Here is a 25,192-nt window from a genome sequence, read left to right on the forward strand (position 1 = left end):
TCTGTACTCCAGAGGGTCGATGTCCCACAGCTGTGTAGTTGTGCATGCACCCAGAACACTCTCACTTTTATATACTGTCTCCCACAAACAGCTGCTGAGAACAGACTAAGAAGCTTGAAAGTAGCACTTTTCCCCTCTTAAACATAGTTACTATCCTCCCTTCTCTGTCATTCAACATTTCTCCTGCTCTGGTTGAGTCAGAGGTCCCTGTGATGCAACCTGGTGTATCCCTTCCCCAGGAATCCAGGGAGAAGGATCTCACAGAGCCTCACAAGAGGAATTAATTACACCTTTTTAAAGAATGAAGTTTTCTCCCACTTGCCAGTATCTTTATTTCCACCCAGTTATTCCCTATTGTTGGCTCTTGCAGTCAACATCACCATTGCTATAAAATTAATTCAAAGTGTATTTTTCATTTAGAGGCCAAATTTAAGTGATATTGTTATTGAACTATGCAATTTCACATTTTTCTCACTCTGCTTTACTTTTTCCCCTTTAATTTCTCTGCCTGAATCACCTTTTGCTATTCAAACTTGAAAGGCCTAATTCAAGTTAACTTTTGCCAGTTCTGTACTTTGCAATCTCAGAGCTGTCTTCACTGACAGGTTCTTTTTTTTTTTTCCATTTCTCATATCTGCAGTTACTCTCAGTCTCCTTTCTGATGTGATTATTCAGTCAGTTTGATCTGGAACTCCCTCATGAAATTTTCCCCTTTGACTGGAGTGCACATTTCACACAGTCTTTGCATCTTTGAGTTAAGAGAACTTCCAGCCAGCTTTGCCTTCAATACCCCAAGCTCTCCAGCCCAACTGACTTCAGTAACCAGCCTGGCAGTGTGCCTGTTTGAAATGAAGCACCTGTGGGCAGCATAGTCACCAAAAAAGGCTTGGTTATGTCAGCAAAACACTGTGCTTCGGCTAACACTTTTTCTGCTAACCACTTTTTTTCAGCAGAAAAATTAACCTGTGCAGAAACTCCTTACTAATACATTGTGTTACTACTACTCATTCTGTTACTTACTTTTGTCTTCCTCTGCACTGTGCTGGGATGACACACTCTTAGTTTCAGACTTATGCCTCCATTTAATATAAATAAATTTAGTCTGCTGTTGTTCAGCCAGGATTCCTTTCTAGAACCTCAGTATTTACCAAAGCAAAGTCTAAAATAAGCCCCATTTTATTGATTTAGTGACTACTTGGTGATAAATGATCTGTGTTCCTAATTCAGAGTGCATAATTGTCACTTGGGAAGCATTTGTTTCCCAAGCTATATTTAAGAAACTAAAGGCCCACAGATCCCTGGGGATCTCTTTATTCACATCCAAACTCAATATTCCTCTCTAACCCAACTTTTCTTTCTCTGCCTTGCTATGATACTCAGTCAGAGAACACTGTCAGAGGGTTCACTCAAATTTAAGAGTAGAGTGCCCATGAGAATGATGTATCACCTCAGGCATACAATACAATTTAAGAAATGTGCTCTAGTCTCATTGGAATAAATGAAAGTGTCTGCACAATGGTTTGCAGCAGCTCTTTAATTTTAGGCAAAGACCTTCTAGCTTTTCAGCCTTTAGGCCTAGGAACACAAGATATATCTGTTTAGGTTACTAGTCCAGCAATTCTATTCTCATTTATGCTGGGTGCCTGCCTTTCTAGATAGTGTCTAAAAGCACTGCACTGCTAAAAGGAGTTAAAGTGTTTGACAGTCATTTTAGGGCTTCAGGTTTGAAAAGTTTGGCCAAAGCTTACCCACAAAGTGTAGCCAGGGCCTTGCTGTCCCACTTGCACAAACACTGAAGAGAGGTAAATAATGATTTCCAAAGTGAATATCCCATGAGCAAACACTGCACTCTTACCTTCCCCTAGCTGCAGAGCAGGGTCCATAAGCTCCATCATATACTCCACATTCAGAAGGACTTCAGTCAAGTTGCTGCGGGCCAACACATACATGAGCACGGGGAGGAAGTCATCTGCACCATAGGGCTTCCCTGGGCAAAGAGAAACACAAAGTGGTCCCAATAAACTCACCACAACAGCGACCCATTCTTACCCAGCATGTCCTTTGCAGACTTTAGCTTACATTATCTGAAGAATTAAAGCTCAAAAGCTTCAGCAAAGACAAAAAGGGAAAGTTAGATCACTTAAACAGCAAATAAACTTGCTTCAAGACCAAAATATGAGCTTGCAAATTCTAGTGAGTTCCATTTCTGCCATTCTACGTTTGCTGGAGAAAGAGAAACTAAAACTCCATGGACCACAGACAAGTGGATATTTATGAAGAGTGCAAAGGCTTCCAGCTGGTCTCTCTGATTTGACACTGACATCAGGACTGTAATTCAGGTTGGCAATATTAGCAGGGAAATTGTCTATATGCAATAGAGACATTTATTCTCTTAGGCTTAATCCATGTGTGAGACCGAAAACAAAAAATAGGATTTGAGACAGTAGGTTTTGGGACTGAGGAATTCTGTGTTTATGTTCCTTCAGAAGGCAGAAGATCATGGTACATGTTCCTAATGAAAACAGTCTCCAAAGAGCAAGAATCTAAAAGGAATCATCTTTCTGGCCATGTCTAGCTAAGAAGACAAAAAACCTTTCACATTGGACTTAGACTAGCTTTTGAAATTGGTGTGCAGTAAGTGCTCAAGATTTCCTGTGCTTAAAACTTTCATATCAACAGAGTCAACAACACGATCTAATATGTAATCTGTAAGAGCTCTTTGGGATCTTTGAGGACAAAAAGGCATCCACATTAACAGTCATCATTATAAATAGCTACTGCTTAAAATAGAATCCAAACTGAGGCTTCACTGCACAAACCACAAAAAACCACAGGGATAACTTTAATTTGAAAGATGCTTTCACTTTCCACCAACCTGTCATAAATTCACCATGGAAAACTCATAATAGCAAGGTGCTTGACAGGCCTATCTCCCCAGCATTCAGAGCTGACCATTCCTCTTAACCCAATCCCAAACAGTTTTCACTCTGAAAGCTTTCATTTCTTTCCTCAGATTGTAGGTGGTTTTTCTCACCTGTGCACTTGGATATGTTGGTTTCATGGGCTACATGTGTCTCTCGAGAACTGTTTGCCTCACCTCAAAAATCAAAACTACCCATCATGTAGCTTTGATGAAATTATGCTCTAGCCATTTTTGGCCCATAGTACACATGCTCTTCCATGGTAGGGCATAAATTCCTATTTCTCAAATGTTCCCACTGACTTATTTCAAACCTTTGCCATGAGTCAGGTTTCTTTTTTTGTCTTTCATAGCTGACGCAGATTCTCCACTGGCAAAGATATTCTTCTGAAGCCTCAAATAAACATAAGCTTAGCCCTTGATTAAAAGCAAAAAAAAAAAAAAAAAGTGTGGCTTTGAAATAAACCCAGTAATATATCTAGTGAGCAGAGACTTGATCCAGTTAAAACAAAGTGTTGGAGAATGAGAGACTGTCAGGGCTGTAATTCAGTCTGTTTCTAGCAGAGCCCACACATGCCACAGCACAATTTATTTAATGACAGCTGGATTAACGCTTTCAATTCTGATTGCTTTATTATGGCTGCCTTTTGTGGAATGACACTGCCTTAGGTCTTCAACCAAACTATAAATGGACTTTATTGTTCCATTAACATCTGGATGGATATTTTGTTTGTCTGCTGTTGCCTTGGCTTATGTCTCTGTGAAAGCTTGAGCTCTGTGAGGGGTCCAATTTAATACTGTCATATATGTTACCTTAATAAAAGCAGCTCAGTATTACTGCTATTTAACATTTTCCATCAAAAAAAACCCCCAACAAGATGACACAACTGAGATATGAAAATGTAATAGAAAAACTGCACAGTGAAAAGCCATTTTTGCCTTTTGATCCAAGTAAATTGGAGGCCAACACAGTCAGTTCTGTATAAAACTAATATAAGGAAGACAAAATACCAAAGATTCATTAGGCTCATTTTTCCTTTCTTTAAAACCTTATTCTTTATGATATAATATTTACTGACCAGTGGCATGGGTACAATGATTCTGATTTCCTGAAGGACAAAGGATTTCCAGTACAACACCAATAGCAGAATTTCTCCTAATACTTCTTTTTCATGACCAATTCACCTTGTGTCTGCTAGGGCATGAAAGAAAGTTGCTACTTCACAATATAAATTCCTATCCACTGGAAAAAAAACCAGTTTGGTTTGTTTGTTTGTTGTGTCTTTTTTTTAAAATGTCACCAAAAGAAATCACCAACTAATGCAGAGTGGAAACAGCAGCTTGAAACTAAACAATTCCATGTCCTCATTCATCAACTGAAGTGAAAGTTAGAGGACAATTTTCAAGAACTCCTGCAGAATCTCTCTATTTCTTTTTTATTGGCTGAGAAGTGGTTGTATGCACAAGCAGGCACTGAGTCAATTACTTTTCATTGCTGCCTATCTCATTTCTATAAGCTGATTTAGCTGCTCCACACATCAGTCCTTTTTATAAAGTTTTCTCAACTTTAAGACTTCATAGAAATATTATTGGACTCCAAGCTGTTTATATAGCTTAAATATGAAAATCTGATATAAAGTTTCTTTTTGAATAATAAACACAGAGTAGGGATGTCTGACTGCAGTAATGGAAAGAGAACACATTTCTCCATATGCTGTATGCTCACAACCCACATAAATTACTAGACAACATCTTAATCTATTCGTGGGTATATGATGCCTTATTCTTAAATACTCATGTCTGTAGCTAAAGCTGAAGTCAGAAGGAGCAGAATGTGTCAACAAGAGACAAGCAAAACTAATCATCAAGGATCTCTGTCTCTTTTTGTTCCCACAAACTCCCAGTGTTGCCAAGGGCAGATCAGGTACGGTATATTGCATCGACTCCCTGTAGGCATTGCAATAACTTCTCTCCATTGGCTGCACAGGAAGCCAAGGACAGGTGCCTGAGAGGGCAGGACTCTGAATCTCCTCTTGCTCTCCTGGCCCTGGATGTCACAGCAAGCACAGGAACTAGCTTTGGTATGTACAGCCATCAGACCAAGCATGGCCCTGAGATGCTCTGTATCTCAGTAACTCAAGCAGGACCAGAGCAGAAGCAGGAAGCCACAAAAGTAGATGAAATAATGCCTGTGAACCAAGATACCTGAGGCTGCTATGCCCAGTGTTATGCCACCCACATGCTTGCTGTGCCATAAAAGGCACAAGGGCACTGAACAGCATCAGTCTGGAAGCTGCAGCAGGGACATTCTCTGCAGGTTGCTGCCTCCTTAGCTCCACTTTCAATCTGGGCCAAAGTCAAATTCCCAAACCTGTGCAGCTAGCTCCACCTGTAGTCTCTCACAGAGGGGTATGTTTGCAGCTGACAGAGTTAAAACTAGCTCTGACCCTGCCACTGCTCCCAGTGACACTGGCACTGAGCTTGCTTATTCAAGGTGGTGGTGTCCTACTCCACATATGACTTGCTTGATTTCCCCTTCTTCCCTGCAGGGTCAGGAAACATTTATTTCATAAATATCTCTAAGAAGCTTAAAATAAGCCTTCTCTTCTGCCACAAACTCATCCTATTATGTTTATAGGAAAGTAAATACAACGTCAGCTCCTGGCTGGGGTGCAGCACTTGAATAGATGAGTATTAATTAAATACATGATTTAAAGCAACTGGAATTCTGCCCAAGCCTCCATAAAGAAATTACAGCCTGTTTTAACACATTCATGCATTTCCTCTCCTTCTGTGTAAATTCTGAAAACCAGCAAGCAATGATGATGCCCTGCACCTTGCTCTAGTATTTTACAAACACTAGCATGATGCCCAGCAGCAGATCTCCAGGAAATATGACTTTTAGTCTCAGTTTACAACTGGGAAACCTGAGCTACAGAAAGGTTAACTGGGATTTATTCAAGATCATAAGAAAAGATTGTGACTATCCCTCCACTCACTAGCATTTTGTTGTCTCTTGTCTATCCCATACTACTTCGGCAAGGTTTGATTTATGGTAGAATTGAATTAAGGGAGTTAGTGGATGCAGACAGCATGAATCCACTTCAAAAATATATGGTTTAGAGATCAGAGGAATTTGTTTCACATGAAAAATTTGAACTGGCTCTTTGATTCAAGTGTAGAAATTGTGCTAGGTAGCAAAAAAACTATAATCTCTAGTCCATCAGTCTTCATTAATAGTAACTTAAATACAAGTATCCTCTTCCCAAAGATAACAAAGTAAAACTGTCATGTATAGCTTTATTTTCCCAGAAGTGAGACGTGTCATGTATAGCTTTATTTTCCCAGAAGTGAGACCTGATAATAAGCAGTGTGATGGGATTTCTCTGACTTAGTTTTAGGAGCTCCTAGCATGGGTCCTACACTGGCTGCTGAAGTATTTGAGGCCAGTTTCCTTCTCATAAGCTCAGCTATCCCACTAAGACACACTGCATCTTGTGCCTTTGTCAACTGCAGAGCCATATTGGAGTGCATCAGGGCAGCTAATACCTGGCTGCTCAATTCTACAGGACGTGACAAACTTCATTCTAAAAGCTAAGGAAGAGAAATATTCCAATGGAATATATCTCCTATCTATCCTCTTTTTTTTTTTTCCCCAAAACAAACTATACATTAGCCATGCAAAATTATGCAATAGAAACTATTAAATCAGATGTTTTAGGGCCAGTCACCTAGCTAATTCCAAGACTAGTACAGAATTAGTTTTGAACTATATACTCCAGCTCCCTGCACAGTTCAAAGGAAGTCCAAAAATGAAGCTTCATGATTTTAGGTAGCTCACAAGTTAAAAATGTTGCAGTGAGAGCATAGATCTTTATCCATTCTTCTTGAATCTCCTTAGAAAGCAGTCTGCCCATCCTTCAAACTTCCACCTTAAACTTAGAGCCTTTCCATACCTGATCTTTCTCACTCATGGGACTGACCAAGTTTCACCTGTTTGTCTCACAATTTTTCTTCATAAGCCTATATCTATTGCTGCTCTACTTTTGTTTTTCCACCACTTCTCTTCTGCAGAGTGGCAGCTCCTAGGCAGCAGAGGGCTGGGTGTGCCAGGCACACCACTGCCAGTACACACCATGCACATTGTAGATTTGTGTCTTATTTCTCACTTTACAGGTATCACTTGTGTTTTTGATGAAAAGCAGAGATTTTCATTCTGCTCATACCACACCATGTACCTTTAATATTTTCTCTGAGTAAAGGTATTTCGGAAAGACACATAAAAAGTGGTTTTTTTCCACATAAGATTACAGTGCTTCTGTGTAAATCATCTATGTGCCCAACTGTTCCTGTGGGTATTGTGGCATACTTTCCACATGTAGAAGTAGCATGAGCCCTGTCTCTTACTTTTTTAGTGTGTAGACAAAAAAATGTCACAGAAAATGCCAGTCGCTTTGTGGGGGGTGTCTTCCAAACTCTTCTTTTTCTATTCTTTTAATGCATATTATTCTTATTAACTATTCCTAGTATTTTTAGCAGGCAGGTTCGATATTTTTAGATTGCAGGTTACGTTTTTTGGAGGCATGGGCTGGTGTTATTTAAGTTTGCATAGTGCTTAGAAAAGCTCAATGAGACACCTCAATGGTATCATTATTGTCCCTTTGGGGAGGATTCACTTACAAGTATCACTGCCCACACAGTACATATGAGCATCTGAACCAGTGCCCCTAAATTCATTTTATAGCAAGTGATGAATATTGCCATTGGGGCTTGTCTAGAGTCATCTCACCCTAAAGCAGAAAACTACATCTAGCCTGATGAATTATCTGAACTCCACTGAGGGATTCCCCAGCGTATGTAATGAGAAGCTGGACACAATACCCATCTGTGGCCACCTATAGCTAGATGTAGCTGTAGATTAGTCTTACTTCAACTTTATCACGTAGTTGTACTCAGTGGTCTGTTGGGAGAAAGGTGTATTGACAAATACTGTGAACTTGCCTTCCTAATTCATTGTGATGAATCAGAGCCACAAGTCGATTGCCATCCACTTGATGAAGAAATGCTAGTTTAAACCAGCTGAGGACCTGGCCTATTCAGTCCTTAATCTTAAGTATCAGGGAGTTCAACCAAAGCCAATTTATCAGGCAGATTTTGTCATGTAGCATGAATTGCAGTCAAACCAAAGATCTCCTTTCTTAAAATGTTTTGACATACATGAAGTCAGTCAAGTCGGGTTTCATGACTCTTTCAGCAGTGCAAAGATGGGCACTGCCACAGGCACAGATGTTCCTGAGGAAGCCTATCCTTAGATTTAAAGAAAACTCAGTACCTCTTGGGACATCCTGGCCAAGCCTGAACTTCTGTACATGGGTCTCAAAAATGTTAAAAAACTTGTGTTTTCATATGGATCTGGGAAAACTAGGAGGGTGCTTGATTTGTTGGTATTTCTACTTTGCTTTGTGATACGCTCGAAGCATATCTCAAAGCATATATGAGCTCAGCTCATCCTATGGTCAGCCTAAAGTGAATAAAGACCTGGCCTGAGCTGACAAACTGCGAGTTAAACCAGACAGCATAAGTAGGTACCACATTTTCAAACTGATACTTTTTCTGACAGAGGTAGACTGATTTTTGGCCTGCAGGACTGGCCAAAAGCAAGAGGGGCCCTGAGCCACTGCTCTCAAGATGGCAAAGGGCAGGAAGATAATTCCTATCTGCTGAAATCTGGCCTGTGCAGCTCACAGCATGTTCTTCTGCATGCCACCAGCTGAAAGTCCCTGTCAGAGAAATATTTCAGGTTGCTGAATGCTTGTCTTTGCCAGGTGAAAATGAAAGTGCTCTGGGTTCAGTTCATTCTGTTGAAGAGGTTTCACACGTTTCACTTCTAAGTGGACTTACATGGTGTTTCACTCAATTTCTCTTCAAATCCACTGTTTTTCAGTTTGACTGTAGCATTCTTCTCCATTTAACCTCTTTTTCTGGACTGAATTCTTTGGGGTACATTTCTGTAATTGCAAGCCAGTTTTCTTCCAACCAGGCCCTGATAAGCATCACCGATATATATAAAGGAGAGGGAACTGGATGCATGGGGTGAAATCAGCTTCTGACCTACACCCCACTGTCAGTAGTACTCAACATGAGAAAACAGCAGAGCTGACTGAAATGAAGTGGCTTGGTTAGCATAGCAAACCACAATGAAATCATCTGATTATGTAGAGTTTTTTGAATTATTTCCCTAACCCCTAATTTCTGTTACATAAAATAACACAACAGCATTTCCTTCAACAAATTCCAGCCCTGAGCTAACTAAGGTGTGACACACACATAACATATAACCAGCATCAAAAGGAGACCATGTCTCCTATATGAGTTTTAATGAGGCTTGCAAGTCCTTGATCTATAGCAAATTTATTCTCAAACTTAATGCAACAGTTTTAACAAAGTTACAGCAAACTTCCCTACATGTGTCCAAAACTTCTCATAATACCTGAAGACAGTGAGAGGTCCTGTCTACCCTGCAGCTTGGGCTCAGCCCTGGGGTGGCTTCTTGCTCTGTTGTTGATGTGTCTAGTCATTGAACTTTGCTGCTAATTATCCGAGGGATGACCTTGAGGTGAGGCTCAGCAGGGACACAGCAATCCCTGTATGAGTGCTCCAAGGCTGTTGCCAGTACAAAATAAAGCAGAACAGCTAAGAGCACCAATGGAGATTGTGAGTTCTTGAACAACTGCAGATGACTGCAAATTAATACCTGGCTTATCTCCAAATTTATGCGTGGCTGGTCATGAGCTCACCAGTATACAAAAAAAAGAGTTCTTAAACTGGCAAGGCAGATTGCTGGGGGAATAGGCTTCATGGTCTTTCTGCAAAGAGGTACCCTGTCTGCAGGCCAGGGGTTTAATGTGTGCATTAGTGGTTGGCCTGACACCCATGTTTATACTCAGAGCACATCCTTTCTCACATTGAAGAAGCAATGGCCTTTGGAATTCACTGGTGCACCAGGAATTAATAACAAACAGTACTAGCATCCTGCATCTCCTCCTCAATTTAGGCACAACTCTGTAGAGGCCAAACCAAGAATCTTTTCCCAACGACCCATTCCTAGAGTTTACCATTACTCTGCTACAAGCTGGGACAGAGCCCAGAGGATATACGGAGAGTTATGTGAAGACGTGTTGGAAAACGACATTACCCATAAAACACACACTTAAAGGCACCTGGTGTTTGGAGCTATGAAGCTTGAAGTTAATCAGGTAACATCTTATACATGTTATTAGTGCAGAGATCTCCACAGTTATTAACCATCCCATTCTGAATACAACCACTCTGTCCCATCCTGTGAACAGCTGACATCAAGCACATCAACTTCCACTGCTAACCTCCAATGTGAATATTGCCACACCAACTGTATCATAAACCCTGTTCCTTTGGTATATGGAGAAGAACCCGTGAGAGATACCATTGCAGTAGGAGTGCTGTACCTGGGTTTCCCTGAGACATGGAGTCATAGATGAGTTTGCAGGACTTCAGCAAGATGGCAATCTTCTTTTCTGGGGAGTAGGTCTTGTGCATGGTTGTGAACTTGTGAATGATCTTTTCCAGCACAACAGTTTCAGGCACACTGGTCGTGATGCCTAGGTCAGTGGTAGTTGTGTTTTGGATCACGAGTTGGTTCTCTTTCAGCTGCTGTAAAGAACCATCTTTGTTGTGTATTTCTTTCAAGTGAGAATTAATGGCTTCCTTTAAAGGTTTCAGGACACATTTGTACAAAGCTGTCTCAGCAATCACTTCTGCATGGAGAAGGGAGAACACGAAAGTGTGTAAGAAATAATCAACACAGTAGTACAGGTGCAAGTAAAACTCCAAAGGAAGCATGTGGTTGGTTATTCAAGCACTACTGCATAGTATGAAGAGGGAACAGAAATTACATCCCAGAAAGTAAACATTTAATTGCCAACACCCTCCAGAAGTCCTAGGCAAGCTTGATATGAACATCAATGCATGACCTCTGCCACTGGAGCTGTAGGAGACCTTCTGCTACCAGCAGTCCCTGCTCTCTTTGCCTGACTCCTGGCTGACCAGCATGGCACTCAGGCAGCAAGAAAGCCAACTCTGGGGAGAGATAAGAAACCTCACCCAAACTGTGCTTCTTTTCACAGCTCTGCCCTCACAGATGCCCAGGGCAGTAACATTCACATATACAAAATGCAACTATTTTAAAGAATCCAGAGAACCAATCAGCCTGAAGCCCAACAAATTCAAGAGGTAAATTTTCCACAGTGGGAATCCCTGTCCTCTGTAGGAGAAGACAGTCCTCCCAAGACTGACTGGGCCATATCATCTTGTTAAGGAACAGTCAGTGAAAAGGACTAGATCCAACCAGCCATGTCTGTGAGAAGGTGTTGAGACCCTTGCACAAATGCAGGCCTAGCAAGCTGAACAAGGACACTTCTTTCAGATTCCTTTCCACCTTGACTAATCAAGATTCCAGACAAATTTCTCTGTGCTGACCCCTCTGCCCCAAAGAAAGATTATTGGGACAAAAATCACAGGTGTTACATAAGGTGCATGAGAAGTGAAACTGGAGGTCCCCTCTCCTGGCTATGGCAAGGGACTGGCAGCAGGTCTGTACTGCTGGGGAGTCTGCAGGGTCACATGAATCCTTTGCTGGGTGAAAAAATACCAGCAGGGCCTGCTGAGGCTGGCAGCAGCCTGCCTCTCAGCCCTGGCTCATCACTTAGCTGGGTCCCACCTAATGCTGGAGACGCTGTGGTTGGCCATGTATGTTCTGGCAGCTCCCAAGTTGCTTTAAGGTATCTTAGGAATCCATAAACAGCTCTGCATTGGTTCTCAGGTCCCCAAGAAAGAGTTTTAAGCTTTCAGAAGAGTACATGAGTGCATGCATGCATGCTCTTTCTGGCTGAACTTCTTTGACTGGGATAAAAAATCCTATAGCTCTCTGTATATTCCCCCATGAATGTACATTAAACAGACCAGTCCAATCATGAGCTAGGAGGGAAGTATCACATTACTCCCTCAGAGGATATGAATAACAAGCAACGAAACACCTGCAAACAGTTAAAAATATTATTTTTTACTCCCCAAAGACAAGTTATGTCTGTGGCAAAGAGGTAAATGCTGCATTTTGGAGCCAGCAGTAGTCTTGCAGCAGGCAGCTCTTCTGCACCTCTGAGCTGTGAGGAGCACAGAGTGGAATCAAGTGATTCCTTCAACCTGCCACTCAAAATCTTCATAGTCGTGTCCCTCCCTGTGAGACAGGGACCGACCCCTGGTCTGTCTGCCACATGCAGGGAGTTCTCCATCCTCACAGCAGAGCAGTGTATGTGGAAGACCATGGGGAAATGCAGCTGTGGAGGGGGAAGTTGACCTTTTCTGTTTCCAGTGAATGCAGCTCTGTGTGCATGGCCATGTGCATACATCTCTGTATACACCCACAGAGACTCATACTTGTATGAGTTTGCATGCATATGCACATATATACACATACATGTCCTTCTCACACACACAAACACACATCTCTCCTGCCTAAACTCTTCCCATTAAATCATTCATAACCCTCAATGGTCTCCAGATTCTAGAGCTGTTCCTCCCAGAGCTGGCAACCACAAAGTAGACTTCAATTCACACCCCTCAGCTTTTAGGAGATGGTTTATAATTCTCCAAAGCAGAACCTGTGTCTGCATAATCCTCTCTTCCTCCTCCCCTTCCCAAATCATTCCCAAGGATAAATAAACCACAGTCACCTACCTAATTGTTCCTCGGTGTAGGAGGCTGGGTCTATTAGAGATTTCAACTCAGTGCTCTGCACCAAGTAACTCTTCAGCTGCGTCATCATCAACCGGATTTCTTGCAGCATCTCCGTGCTGGAGCTCTGCTTTCCCATCATTTCTAAACTGTACACTCTGTAGTCCTGCACCAGATTGCCAAAGTACGAATCCTTGTCCTGTGCCAGCTCCACTATCTTCTTTTGCAGCTTCCTGTCACTAGACAAAAAGACGGTGAAGACGTTGGACAGGCTCACAAAGGACAGCCTGTTCTTAGCCTTGCCCAAGATCACAGAGCGTGTCTTTTTACCGGATGGACTACTCAGCACCTCCAGGTCATCCTCTGTGCTGCTGGTGGAGTAGGAGTCTGGCTCAGACGCTGATGCCTGAGCCGTGGCACTGCCTCCTGGGCCCTCCAGGGACAAGTGGGAACCTTTCAGTTCTGCTGAGCTGATGGACTTGCGGCCATGTCCCGGTTCAGTTTTGGTGTGCGTGCAAGTGGCACCACCTGAAACTGCAGCTGGGCTGTCCTTGCACACAGCCTGTGCTGTGGCAATGGCTGTGTCTGCCTCTGCTCTTTGCGTGGACTGGCAGGAGTTGAGGATCCTCGGTACCTGGGAAATCCTTTTCCTTCTTGGTGGTGGGACAGGAGGTGATTTTCCTTTCTCAATGGCATTGATCTGTATCTCAGGCATGTTCTGCTTCTTCTCTGCAGGTTCAGGCTTTGTCTCCATTAACCATGATACAGTCCGTTCAGGAACCTCCCCAGGCATTTCTACAGTGTTTTTGCACAGCAGCTTTTTATCTCTGCTCTCTGTACTTGTGTCTTGTTTTTCTTCTGTCTGTTCCCCTTTCAGCGTTTCACAACTTCCAGGCTTCCCCACACAGCTCTCCTCTGAGGTCTTCTCACTCAGCCGCCTCCGTGGGGGGACAGAGGGCTGTGAGCCCTTCCAGGGGCTCACTGCTGAGGGCTCATTGACGGAGCAGCTCTGCTTCCTTTCTTCTTTATTGTCACCGCCCTCAATTTTCATTTCCTCGATGCTCTTTCCTAGTGGCTTAAGAAGCAGCTTGTTTTCTTCACAGGCAGCCATGGGATCCTGCGGGAGCTTCAGGGAAGATCTCTGAACAGGAGGGTGTGAAGGTGGAGGTGGAGGGGGCCGGCGGGGAGACCTCCTCTCAGTGGGCATGGTGGCAGAGGGCAGATCGACACCAGCACCATGGCTTTTAGGAGGAGGTACATCTGGAGGAAAAGGATTACTGCACTCTTCTATAAAAATAGGATTCACGAACCACAGCCTGTCATTTCCTATTGACAGCTCAATTTCACATGAGCAGTGGTTTGTGCTACTTGCAAAACACTGGGTAGATCTTAAAGTGTCTGCTGGGGCAGTGCTGAAAGCAGAGTCTTTTGCAGGGTGGGATAACTCTGCTCTTCTTCTGTGGTTTAGGTAGGAATCCCAGAAATCTGTCAGCAAAAAAAAATGAAAAAAATGCTCTGAGGGAATTTTGGCTCCTAATGATTTGTAGAAGATCTACTTTTTGTTAAATGGTACACAAGCTTTCACACCTCTGCACAAACCAGTATGAAGAAAGGGTTGCCCATTCTATGTGTGTGAGATGCTTCAAACCAGAGGATAAGCTCAGAAGCTTCACCAGAATCCTCACTCCTGTCAATTTTAGGATGCATCTAGTGGAAACGGTTAATGCTGTTCAGCATTTTCAGTGGGAGCAAAAAGGCACAAGTAATAAATACAAATGATTGTGAAAAGGGATCTATGGCTTGTTCAGTGATCACTGCCCTCCAAATGCAAATAGCTGTGGATGCCTGAGGTGAGGATGTGGAGATGCCAGGTGAGATCTGTCCTCCCATCTTGCTCACCATGGGAAGGTGCAGGTCTGGGATATACAGCCTGGATCCACCATGCACTGGGAGTACAACAGATGAAGATGACTCTACTGTGCAGTGAGCTCATGATGGCAGAGTCTGGTTTACACAGATGTCTGATCCTGCTTTGCAGTACAACCAGTCCAGAAACATAGGATTTTAGACACCTTCCCCTGACTAAAATTACCATTAAAGTCTATATCACAGGATTGTGATTATCCATAACAATGCCCACTCTCTTTGGCACATTGTCTGCAGGTAGCAAAGAGGAAAGACGGTGCAAAAGACTGTACACAGGAAGGATGCATGATGGAGGACTAAAGAATAGTTAAGTACTTTAGTGCCATCAACTTAGACTGGAAAAGGAAGATGGTGTTTCAGATGCAAGCAGTCATTTCTGTATGTCAGAAATCTCTTGTTAGAATTTGTCTTTGAATAACAGTTTTAAAAATAAATTATGAAGTATTTGTACATCTTCTGAATAGATTCAGTGTCACATTTAACCTTTTTCCCTTCCCAAGGGGTGAGGTTTCAAATCTTCATGCCTTACCAGTCTGATTGCCTTTCATCACTCTTAAAGCTGCTAATCTGTGGTCCACTACTGGAAGCATCAGGAAACAGGATCCAAGAAATCAAATGTGTTCTGACCAAGGAAAAGGGTATAAAGCTCTGAGGGTATTCATTGAGTGAGGACTGTATAGATGCTTACAGATTTAGGGACAAGAGAAAGATGGGAAGCCCTGGAAACACAAGGATGCAGACAATGAAATAGCTATTTCAGCATACTTGGTCCCTGGACACAGAGCTGACACTGTTACCACATTCTTCTGGGTGGATTTACAGGGGTCACAAAGGAGATTGCCACACAGTGCCTGGACCCTGCCCTGTGCTTGGGGTCAGAACTGTCTCACTGCAAAAACCTCACGTGCTGGGCCCAAGAGGGGATGGATGGGGCTGCACACACGTGGGATGACCCTCAGTGCTGAGCACTGGCTACAGCTCTGAAGTTGATGCCTTCTGCCGTGCCTTGCCAGGACCCTGTTCTCCTGGACAAGATCTGCCTGTGCCTCTTCCTAAAAGTCAGCACCCCAGAAAACCTCAAAGGGACATCCACTCAGGAAGGTCATAGCAGAATTCAAAACAGAGCAAAGAAACTCTTCAGCTAAAGCCAACTCAGAGCTTGGGGTTGAAACACATTCAGAAGAAATCTCTCCCTTGCTCACTGCATCCCAAAAGACAGGCCACTTCTTCCCGTTTTGCTCTGTGGTGCAGCCATGGCTTTTGATGGCTGCCTGCCTCAAGTCAGCTCCAGGCCTTTGCTGGAAAAGCCATCTTCTGTCTTCTGCCACTGCAAACTCCCTTCTGCAGGACTCTGCCTTCCCTCCCATGGTGCCCTGAGCCCACTGTTGGCTTTGCCTCCCTCTGCCAGAAACTTGGTCCCTTGGGCCACAGCCAGCTGTCCCAGGGACAGAGACTTTCCTCACCTGCAGCAGGTGCAAGGGCTGCAGGCAAGGCAGGACAGGCAAGCTGACTCCTCAGTGCCCCTCTGCTCCCTCTAACCAAGCACTTCTATAACACAGGCACCGAGTAAGCCAGATGAATTAAAAGAGTCCGTTCCCATCAGGATAAAATTGCTGATTTAGCCTCTCACAGCCTAGGCTTGTGTCCTCGGCTAATTCAGCTTTATAAGCATGTCAGTGTGTTTTCTTAAGGTGGCTGACATTAGAACAGCTTTATTCTCTGACTTCTTACTGTGAGAGGGAGGAGAACAAAGAAGCTTAAAATAAAAGTGTTGCCAGGAACAACAGCACTCTTGAGAACAGAATTCCGGAATAGACATGCAGATGCAACTGCACATGTTAGCATCATGCTGCCAACCCCCTCCTGTCTGAGACTGTCTGGGGGACCATTTCCTTTAAATGCTCCCACTCTACTGGGTATCAGCAAATGTAGGAGAGTAGAAGTACTTGTCTAATATAGTGCAGAATACAATGCTGCAAAGCCTCATGGGCTGAGGAAATGGTGAGTAAACCAATCTACAAAAGGGAAGTTGGTTATTTTTCTCAGTAGTGGGTCAGGATAAGACACTGTGATGAAAATGCAATGTTCCGCTCAGACTGTAAAGGATAAGAAGAGGGTGTCCTACCAAGGGTTACACAACTGCTTCAGAGAGGGTGGTCCCAGCACAGCCACACTATTTCATACAGCAGGAAAGGCCATTTTGATTGCCTCCCATTGCTGTGCTGACTCTTCCCTTAGCTGCACTCTGGGAGGGATAATTAAGCAGTTCTTTGAGTCTTTGGCATGTCTGTGATGGTATGTGCTCTTTGTGCAGTGAAATCACACTAATTCTCCTGCTAAAATGCTTTATGTACCAGTGAGGTCAGCACTAGAGGACCCACAGTACTTGCTCTTTGACAATATACAGAATAGCCAGATCCTTTGTAGAATAATTCAGCTTGCACATAGACATCTTACTTCTATCCCCTTGAAACACACATCACTTTGAAAGAAATAAAAAACAACATATGGGAATTTCAGATGATGCTATCTTTCCTTCAGGAGTGCCACTTCAGGCAGCACTTATTGTTTGTGTACCCATTTGTACTCACAAAATTTTGTTCCAGAAAGCAGTAAACAGCATCACTCAGTAGTTCAGCCTGTTTTACTTTACTAAGACACCATGGCACTCCAGGAAGCTAGAATCATTTCCTAGGAAGACCTTACGAAACAGCAGGTTTTCTTCCATTGCCAGAAACATGACAAACCTCCAAGCATCACCACTTTTATGGCCACCAGTACAGGAAAGAAGGAAAAAGACTACAACCAACATTGCTTTAGTGCTTGTGCTTTAATTAATCCTTCCTTTCAGAAGCTGCTGGAAACTGTTGCCTGAATCATCATATCCTCTGCTGGCTCAAATTAGACTGAAGGTTACAGAATTATGATACACTTCCTACATTTCAATCCAAGTTTTAAGACTTGTTATAATAAAATTAAGTTTGCAACTTATCTCAAATTGCAAAGTACCTTTTTATATAAGCAATAAGTGATGGCTGAACACCCATACTGAAAGATATTTTGATAAATTGTAGCATACTCAAAAGAGAGGATGCTGAAAGTGTTGGAGGCAAACCTGATGGTCAAATTCAATGAAACTGCCTGAACTGAAACCAGTGGGGTTTGCCCATGCCTTCTGGGAGGTATGATGCAGAAGATCCAAAAATAGATCCCTAAAGGCTGAGGGTGCTTTAGTGTGTATTTCTAAGTGAGCTAACTCTTTAACTTCCTTCATTATTTGGCTGTTTTCAACACCAAAGGGAAAACTGAGAAGCCAAGTAGCATGAGAGGGGCTAACTGTAATAGCTGTCTCAAATGGAGTGTGTTAAATAGAAAGGAATGGGAAGGAGACCTCCTTTAGGTAACAGAACTGCTTTTCCCATCTCTGTAACTTCATACATCTGATCTAAAATTTTCTTGTTTGGTGCTGTCACTAAAAATAATGTTCCTTTTTGTATCTGATTAGTACGAGAGAGAACATGCTGGGACGATACACATTTCTCTACCAATTAGAAATCCTGCAAGAGGAAGCAGGAATATCAAAATTCAGAAATATCACACTCCCATCAGCATTGCCCCCAGACATCAGAAGGGGAAATTGCAAAGGTGTTTTCCTGTACTCATACAGCTCAGATGCCAGCTTTCAGTGTGTCAGCTGTCCTGAGAGGCTGTGCCAGGCTTTAGCTGTTGAAAGCCCTGGCTACACAGTGAGAATGTAGGTCCCACACCCTGCACAGAAGTCCAAGTGGAGGTTTATGTCCAAAGGTGCAAGTGGCCTTTTTTTTCAGTGTCCTTCTATGAACACAAGAATCATAAACATCTTCCTCTTGCATTCAGGCCTCTTCAGCTATTCCAAAGGCACTAGTTCATCTCTCCTCCAGTTGCATTATGCCTGTGCAAGGAGCCATGGTTCTCAGAAGTCTGAGTGAATCTCTGGCTGCTTTGAGAGACTTACCTATCCCCAGACTTGAGATAATTTCAAGGTCTTGAAAGCTTCTGGCTTCTAATATTGCTTGTGGCAGCTTGAGGGTGAAGGGCAGCAAATCCCTGTAAAAAGAAACACAATGAAAAACCAGCAAAAGAACAAACCCCATACTTGCTAGGAATACCAGATTTCACTTGATTTTAGTGATTGGACTGGCTCACAATTTCAGCCTTGTTCTGCAAAGTCCTGGCCAATAAGACATCATGAACATTCTGCCAGCCTGGGTTGCTCTGATTTCACAAGAGATCATCAGCTTCTCTGGTGATGCTTCATGCCATGCCACTGACTTAATCACTGTGTCTTGGCTTCGTCCTCTGAAAACAGCAGAAATGCCTCTCACCTCAGGGAAGGCCACAGGGGTTGAAATACCTTCCAATACAGTGTTGTGAATTGTAGTTAATGTAATTAGAAAAGCCAGTCTTTTTGGTGTGGAAAGGATTTGAAGTCCTTTTTCTTCCTGTTTACTCCTCTCTCCCCACTCTGCTTCCTCTTTTAAAAATCTGTAGAACGGTAAGGCACAGGGTCAGGGCAAGACACAGAGGGTTTAGGGAAGGAAAACACCTTCTGGGAAAGGGTAGCCCCTGAGTGAAGGGACAGACAGTGATGAAGTGCTGCATGATGCTGAGAAAACACATACATGCTTCTACTATCCACTCTTAGGCTTCTGAGTGCTTGATTTCTGGACAGGTGCTCTATTTTTACTAAAAAAAGATACAGCTTCTCAGAGGATATTAGTTGGGTTGCACTGAAATACACCATAAGTCTCAAATAATTTAATGGAGCTCTTGGGCTGGCTGTGAACTGTTCAGGTTTGCCTCTTGCCCAATGACAATTTGCTAAACCTGTTCTTCAATTCCCATCCTCACAAGGACTAGAAAAGCCAAACCCTAAAACACAGCAGGGAATGGTGCAGGATCATTTTACACATTATAAACTTCCATAAAAAGGTTCTACAAGATGCAAGAAATGATTATACAAAAAGCTGGCCTTGTGAGTAAGTGGTCTCCGCTACACTAAAGTACCCCCCAAAAATGTATGTGAATGCAGACCTGGGGATGTCTGACCTGTAGACAAATGAATGCAGGGGACCTGTTTTTGTCCTTCCTAACAGATACATACCTGACTGAGGTACTGTGTACTCTGTGGATTCTCTGTGCACATTGTTTGACACAAACTGATGTGATCTCTGGCTTAGTATTTTTTCATGGCAGATATCATGCTTAAAAGAGGAAGAGGTTCATGGAACTTCTACTTTCTTTGTTTGCTATTTTTATATGCCTAACTAGCTTCCTTTAATTTATTATTTTTGGTAGAAGACTGCATCTAAGACTATTTACTACATCCCTGAGAACAGGCCTTTCTACTCACCATCACAGAGAACTCCTACAAGTTGCCAGCAAACAGTAGGTTGGTGCTTTTTTAATACCTGCTTCTCTCAGAAAATTATTCCCTTTTAATCTTATCTTTTGACAGCAACCTGGGAAATCACATGAACCATCTGGATGTGTATTTGACATTCAGAAATGACATGTATAACAGGAACTAACAGGAGAACATGTTTTCTTTCTCAGACTCCTTAAGCCATAATCTGTTTTGCAGGAAAGCAGAGCATATTTTCCCTCTCACCACCAATTTGACTAGAAACGCCCAGCTCTTTTTTGCATCTGGGTTCTTCTTTGCTTTGGTAAGACAGAAATCTTTATATAGGCCCAGGGGAACATTTATGCCCATACTATAGGGTCTACACATATGTAGATGGCTAAATGTCTTTTAAGTGATGAGGGTGAGACAGAGCATGGTCTCTTGACTGTGGGTAGGAGTTCAGCATGCTGAACTCAGTTGGCTGCAGAAGCAGCCACAAATAGTGTGGCCGTGACTGTCTGGGTAAGCTGCAGTACACTGTATCATGCTGTAGATAGACTGTGCCTACTATGTGACCTAACCAAGTGACTAACACGACTGCCTTGTAAACATATCCTGAATCTGCTTTCTCCTCTTAAAAGGAAATAAATTCTGTAAGAGTTATCTAAGTTTATGTAGGGGAGGTCAAAACTCTACATCCAACTCTAAACCAGGCCTGCTGCAGTAGGGATGGGGTAAGTAGGTTGAGCACTGCAGTGTGCTCAGCACAAGCACAAGGAGGCTGCAGACACATGGGTTTAATTACACAGAGGGACTTATCAGCTGCTGATCAAACCTTGCTCTAATGAAAACGACCTACCAGGTCTTTCCCATCTCTGTGCCCACTATGTTTGGTATTTCTGTGCTGAGCAAACAAACTTATTTTATTTTTAAATTTTGGCTAAAAATCATAAATTGTGTCAGGACTACTCTCCTTGACAGATTCCCCATAGGTGACAAGTCTCTGAGTCTCCTGCAGGCAACAGTCCACTAGTAGGTTTGCCAAGTCACTACCAGATGTGTGTTGATGCTTAAAGCTACCTTGCATAAATGGTTAATTTGAGATCCTTTTTCCTCCCTGCCCTCCTAGCCCCACTTTTGAGCTTCTGTCCTTTGTGGGTGCAGCCCACAAAGATGGACCTTCTTCAGACAAAGCTTTCAGGCACAGGGACAGCTGTGCTTATGGTGTGCCTGGCTAGCACTGGCTGATCTGAATCATCTATGAAAAGTCATGGAGATTGGGAGAGGTACCCGAAGACTGGAAGATGGCAAATGTCACCCCAATCTTTAAAAAGGGCCAGAAGGAAGACCCAGGGAACTGCTGTCCAATCAGTCTCACCTCAGTCTCTGGAGAGGTAGTGGAATGCCTCATTCTGGAGGCCATCTCTGCCCACATGGAAAACAAGAAGGTGATCAGGAGTAGTCAGCATGGGTTCACTAAAGGTAAGTCATGTTTGACCAACCTGACTGCTTTCTAAGGTGAAACAACTGCCTGGATGGATGAAGGAGAGCAGTGGACATTGTCTACATTGTTGTCAGCAAGGCTTTCAACACAGCATCTTCATAGGCAAACTTAAGAACTGTGGGTTGGACAAATTAACAGTGAGGTTGATTGAGAGCTGGCTGAGCAGCAGATCCCAGAGAGCTGTGATCAGTGGCACAGAGTCTAGCTGGAGCCCTGACACTACTGGTGTCTCCCAGAGTTCCATACTGGGCCCAGTGTTGTACGATTTATTCATCAGTGACTTGGATGAGGGGACAGAGTTGCCTTCTCAGCAAGTTTGCTGATTATACTAAACTGGGAGGAGTGATACCTCATAGGGCTTTGCTGCCCTTCAGAGGGACCTCGACAGGTTGGAGAGATGGACAGAGAAGACCCAACTGAAATTCAACAAGGGTAAATGCAGGTCCTGCTCCTGAGGAGGAATAACCCCAAGCACCAGTACAGGTTGGGCACTGACCTGCTGGAGAGCAGCTCTGCAGAAAAAGACCTGGGGGTCCTGGTGGACAACAAGCTGTCCATGAGCCAACAGTGTGTCCTTGTGGCTTACAAGGCCAATGTAATCCTGGGATGCTTTAGGAAAAGTATTACCAACATGTCGAGGGAGGTGATCCTGCCTCTCTACTCAGCCCTCATGAGGCCACACCTGGAGAATTGTGTCCAGTTCTGGGCTCCTCAGGACAAGAGGGACATGGAGCTCCTGGAGCAGGTCCAGCAAAGGGCAACAAAGACAATTAAGGGATTGGAGCACCTCACTGCTGAGGAAAGGCTGAGGGAGCTGGGCCTGTTCAGTGTTGAGAAGAGACGACTGAGAGGGGATCTCATTAATGTATGCAAGTATCTAAAGGGAGGTTGTCAAGATAATGGAGTCAGGCAAAAACTGATGCACAGAAAGTTCCATCTGAATATGAGGAAGAACTTCTTTACTATGCAGTCACTGAGCACTGAACAGATTGCCCAGAGAGGTCATGGATTCTCCCTCACTGGAGATATTCAAGAACTGTCTGGACACAGTCCTGTGTCATGTGCTCTAGGGTGGCTCTGATGGAGATGGAAGGTTGAACTAGATGACCCACTGTGGTCCCTTTCAGCCTAACTAATTCTGTGATCTGGCCCCATTGTACATACTAGCATCTGAAGTATCTCCTGGTCTGACCTGTTAGAAGAAACCAAAGAAAACAGTGGGGTCTGTGCTGTGACTAAATACTGGGGAAGGGCAGTCCAGAGTGGAGAGTAAAGTGATTGCACCATGGAAGCAATGAATCCAACTCACCTACTGACACAGTAGAAGGCAACCAGTTTGAAGACATCCTCAAATACAAGGACAGATCCTTCCAGGTACAGGACTGGTGAAAAACAGAAAAAAAAGTCAGCAACTGTTTTCTTTGAACTGTATGGCAAAAAGCTGGTGGGTTTGGCTCACACATCTTGTATTCTGTGACTGTCTAGTATTTGCATGGACTAATTTGAAATAGCATAAAGAACTGGCTTCAGATGGCCAGATGTGATAAGATTCCTCAGTGAGACACTAGAGAAGAAATGTATTAGCCTGACTTTCAGAATAGCTAGCTCAAGGTATCAGAGTGTTGTGACACTAATAGAAACAATGGGAAGAAAAAATCCCCAGGTCACAGCCAAAGGGTTTGCTACAAACCCATCTGTCTCTAAGGATGTGCATATCTGCAATACATGTGGGGCTGACCTTGTGACTCTCCATGCTGGAATCTGGTTTGGTCTGGATGGACAAAATGCTCTGAAGTTAAAAAAAAATAAAAATTACTGTTTCATTACTATGTGTGTGGGCTCTGACCTGGGTCATGCAGGCAGTGTGAGCACAGCCTATTTGTATCTCTTCCATCTTCTCCCTCCCTGTGTGTTGTTCAGTGACTGCACTCTCCTTTAAGTGGCAAAATGCAATTTACACCACATTGCAGAGTTCTTCAAGATGACCTCCTTTATAACAGCATGTTATGGCATTGTGTAACCCAAATATCACATATAATTTATAGAGATTTTTGTTGTCAAGCTAGAAAAAATTCATTGGTTGGTGGAGAAATTTTCACATTGACTGATAACCCATGTCAGAGAGAAAGACTTGGATCTGCAGGAGAGGCATGTCCATCTTTGCTTCAGCTTTATAGTCACACAAACTGTCTATGCCTATTTGTGCACACAAACAGATATTGACAAGGTTAAGGAGATCTGTGGTGGATTCTCAGAAATACCTTGCTGGTGGTAAAGAACTGGAGCTCTAGACCTGCACCGTTCATGCTGCAGGATCATGCCAGGGGTACCTGGGGAGCAGCTCCAGCTCACACGCCCATGGCAGTGCCCACAGATGCTATGATTCTTCCTTCACACTGTTCTCTAGGCCACAGTTCAGAGCTTTGGACATGAAGCTCAGCTACAGTGATTCAGCTTCCTCAGTCAGCCATGAGTCACAGCCCAATGAAATGTCTCCAGCTCCTTGCCACGCTTGCCTGGTTGTTAGTCCCCAAAATAGCAGGTTCTCCAGCACCTGCAGGAGGGAGACATCTGCCTGCCTCTTCTCTCTCTCACCTTTGTGCACTTGCTCTTGTTCTAGCCAGCAGATAATCCCACTGGAAGGAAATGTTCAAGACCGTCTCCTGTTCAGCTTCATAGCTCATTCCCCAAACAAGGCATTTCCTCCTTTTACTTCTCCCTTTGTCCTAGCACAGGCCCAGCAGGTTGCTATTTTAGGCTGAATACACCAATGTAGGCAAGTTTTAAAGAGGCAAAGGCCATCTAATTCTCAGAAGTCTATCCTAACATCAATTTGTGTTGAATAAGCACGAACAGATTAACCTCAGTGTATGCACCAATACCAGACTGGAATGTGGAATTAAAAACTAATTTAATACTTCAAGCAAAACAATCCCTTTCCCTTACTTTTCTCTCACAACTGGAAAACTCATGTTTGGCAATTTTTTTTCTTTTTCCATAATAAGAATCGTGTTTCAGTCAGGGATTTTCATTAAACATCTACCATGAGCAATTGCTGTAGTTAGAAACCCATCTGCTTTGCAGCTCTGACACAGGAAACAAAAATAAAGACAAAACCATGTCCTGTTCTAGAGAATGAACCAAAACCCAAGAGTCTGAACTCACTGGAATCTCCAGGAATAAAATAAAGCCCTTTGCACAGATGACAGTTTTAAGGACATTTTTTCTGTTAAGGACCACATGTTCATTTTGGCATCCTGAGTTGCAGGTGTCTGTAAGAAAACAGGCCACACCTGTACATGAGCAAATCACTTGGATTGGGACTATTGTTTGTTTCTGTGCCAGGAAGCTTTGCCATTTGGGAGCTTGAATGTTAGACAAAGAAGTATTAGTCTGAGCCCCACTGTGTCAGGAGTATCCACATACAAGTGTACAACAGAAAGCTTTGCTGACTGTTGGGGACAATATCTCTCTGTCCCAGTGCCATTACTGCCCTCAAGGCACCCTGCTCTGGGAAGACAGTCAGGAAGAGGTACTTTTCTCTGGCTGTGGATGTGTTGTGGGTAGCTGGGGACATTTCACTGACATGAGCACTGCTGCTCAGGGAGGGATCATGATGTTGCCATTTATAGGAACTCATGACTTTTGCAGAATCTCGACACAGACATCTGCCAGACTGCTGTAATCC

The 25,192-nt window shown here is 43.3% G+C and overlaps 1 protein-coding gene across 1 annotated transcript in view; it reads right to left on the minus strand.

Annotated features, from left to right (window-relative positions):
- RIN3 (Ras and Rab interactor 3) overlaps positions 1-25,192 on the minus strand; it is a 65,898-nt gene that overhangs the window by 4,255 nt on the left and 36,451 nt on the right. The window contains exons 4-8 of the mRNA XM_009076168.1: positions 22,814-22,886; positions 18,609-18,700; positions 12,692-14,173; positions 10,405-10,713; positions 1,856-1,987 (exon numbers count right to left, since the gene is read on the minus strand). Of these exons, the coding sequence (XP_009074416.1) occupies positions 1,856-1,987; positions 10,405-10,713; positions 12,692-14,173; positions 18,609-18,700; positions 22,814-22,886 (2,088 nt within the window). The remainder of the gene's footprint in view (positions 1-1,855; positions 1,988-10,404; positions 10,714-12,691; positions 14,174-18,608; positions 18,701-22,813; positions 22,887-25,192) is intronic.

Source organism: Acanthisitta chloris, unplaced genomic scaffold (assembly GCF_000695815.1).
Source record: "Acanthisitta chloris isolate BGI_N310 unplaced genomic scaffold, ASM69581v1 scaffold8206, whole genome shotgun sequence".
NCBI classification, from domain to species: domain Eukaryota; kingdom Metazoa; phylum Chordata; class Aves; order Passeriformes; family Acanthisittidae; genus Acanthisitta; species Acanthisitta chloris.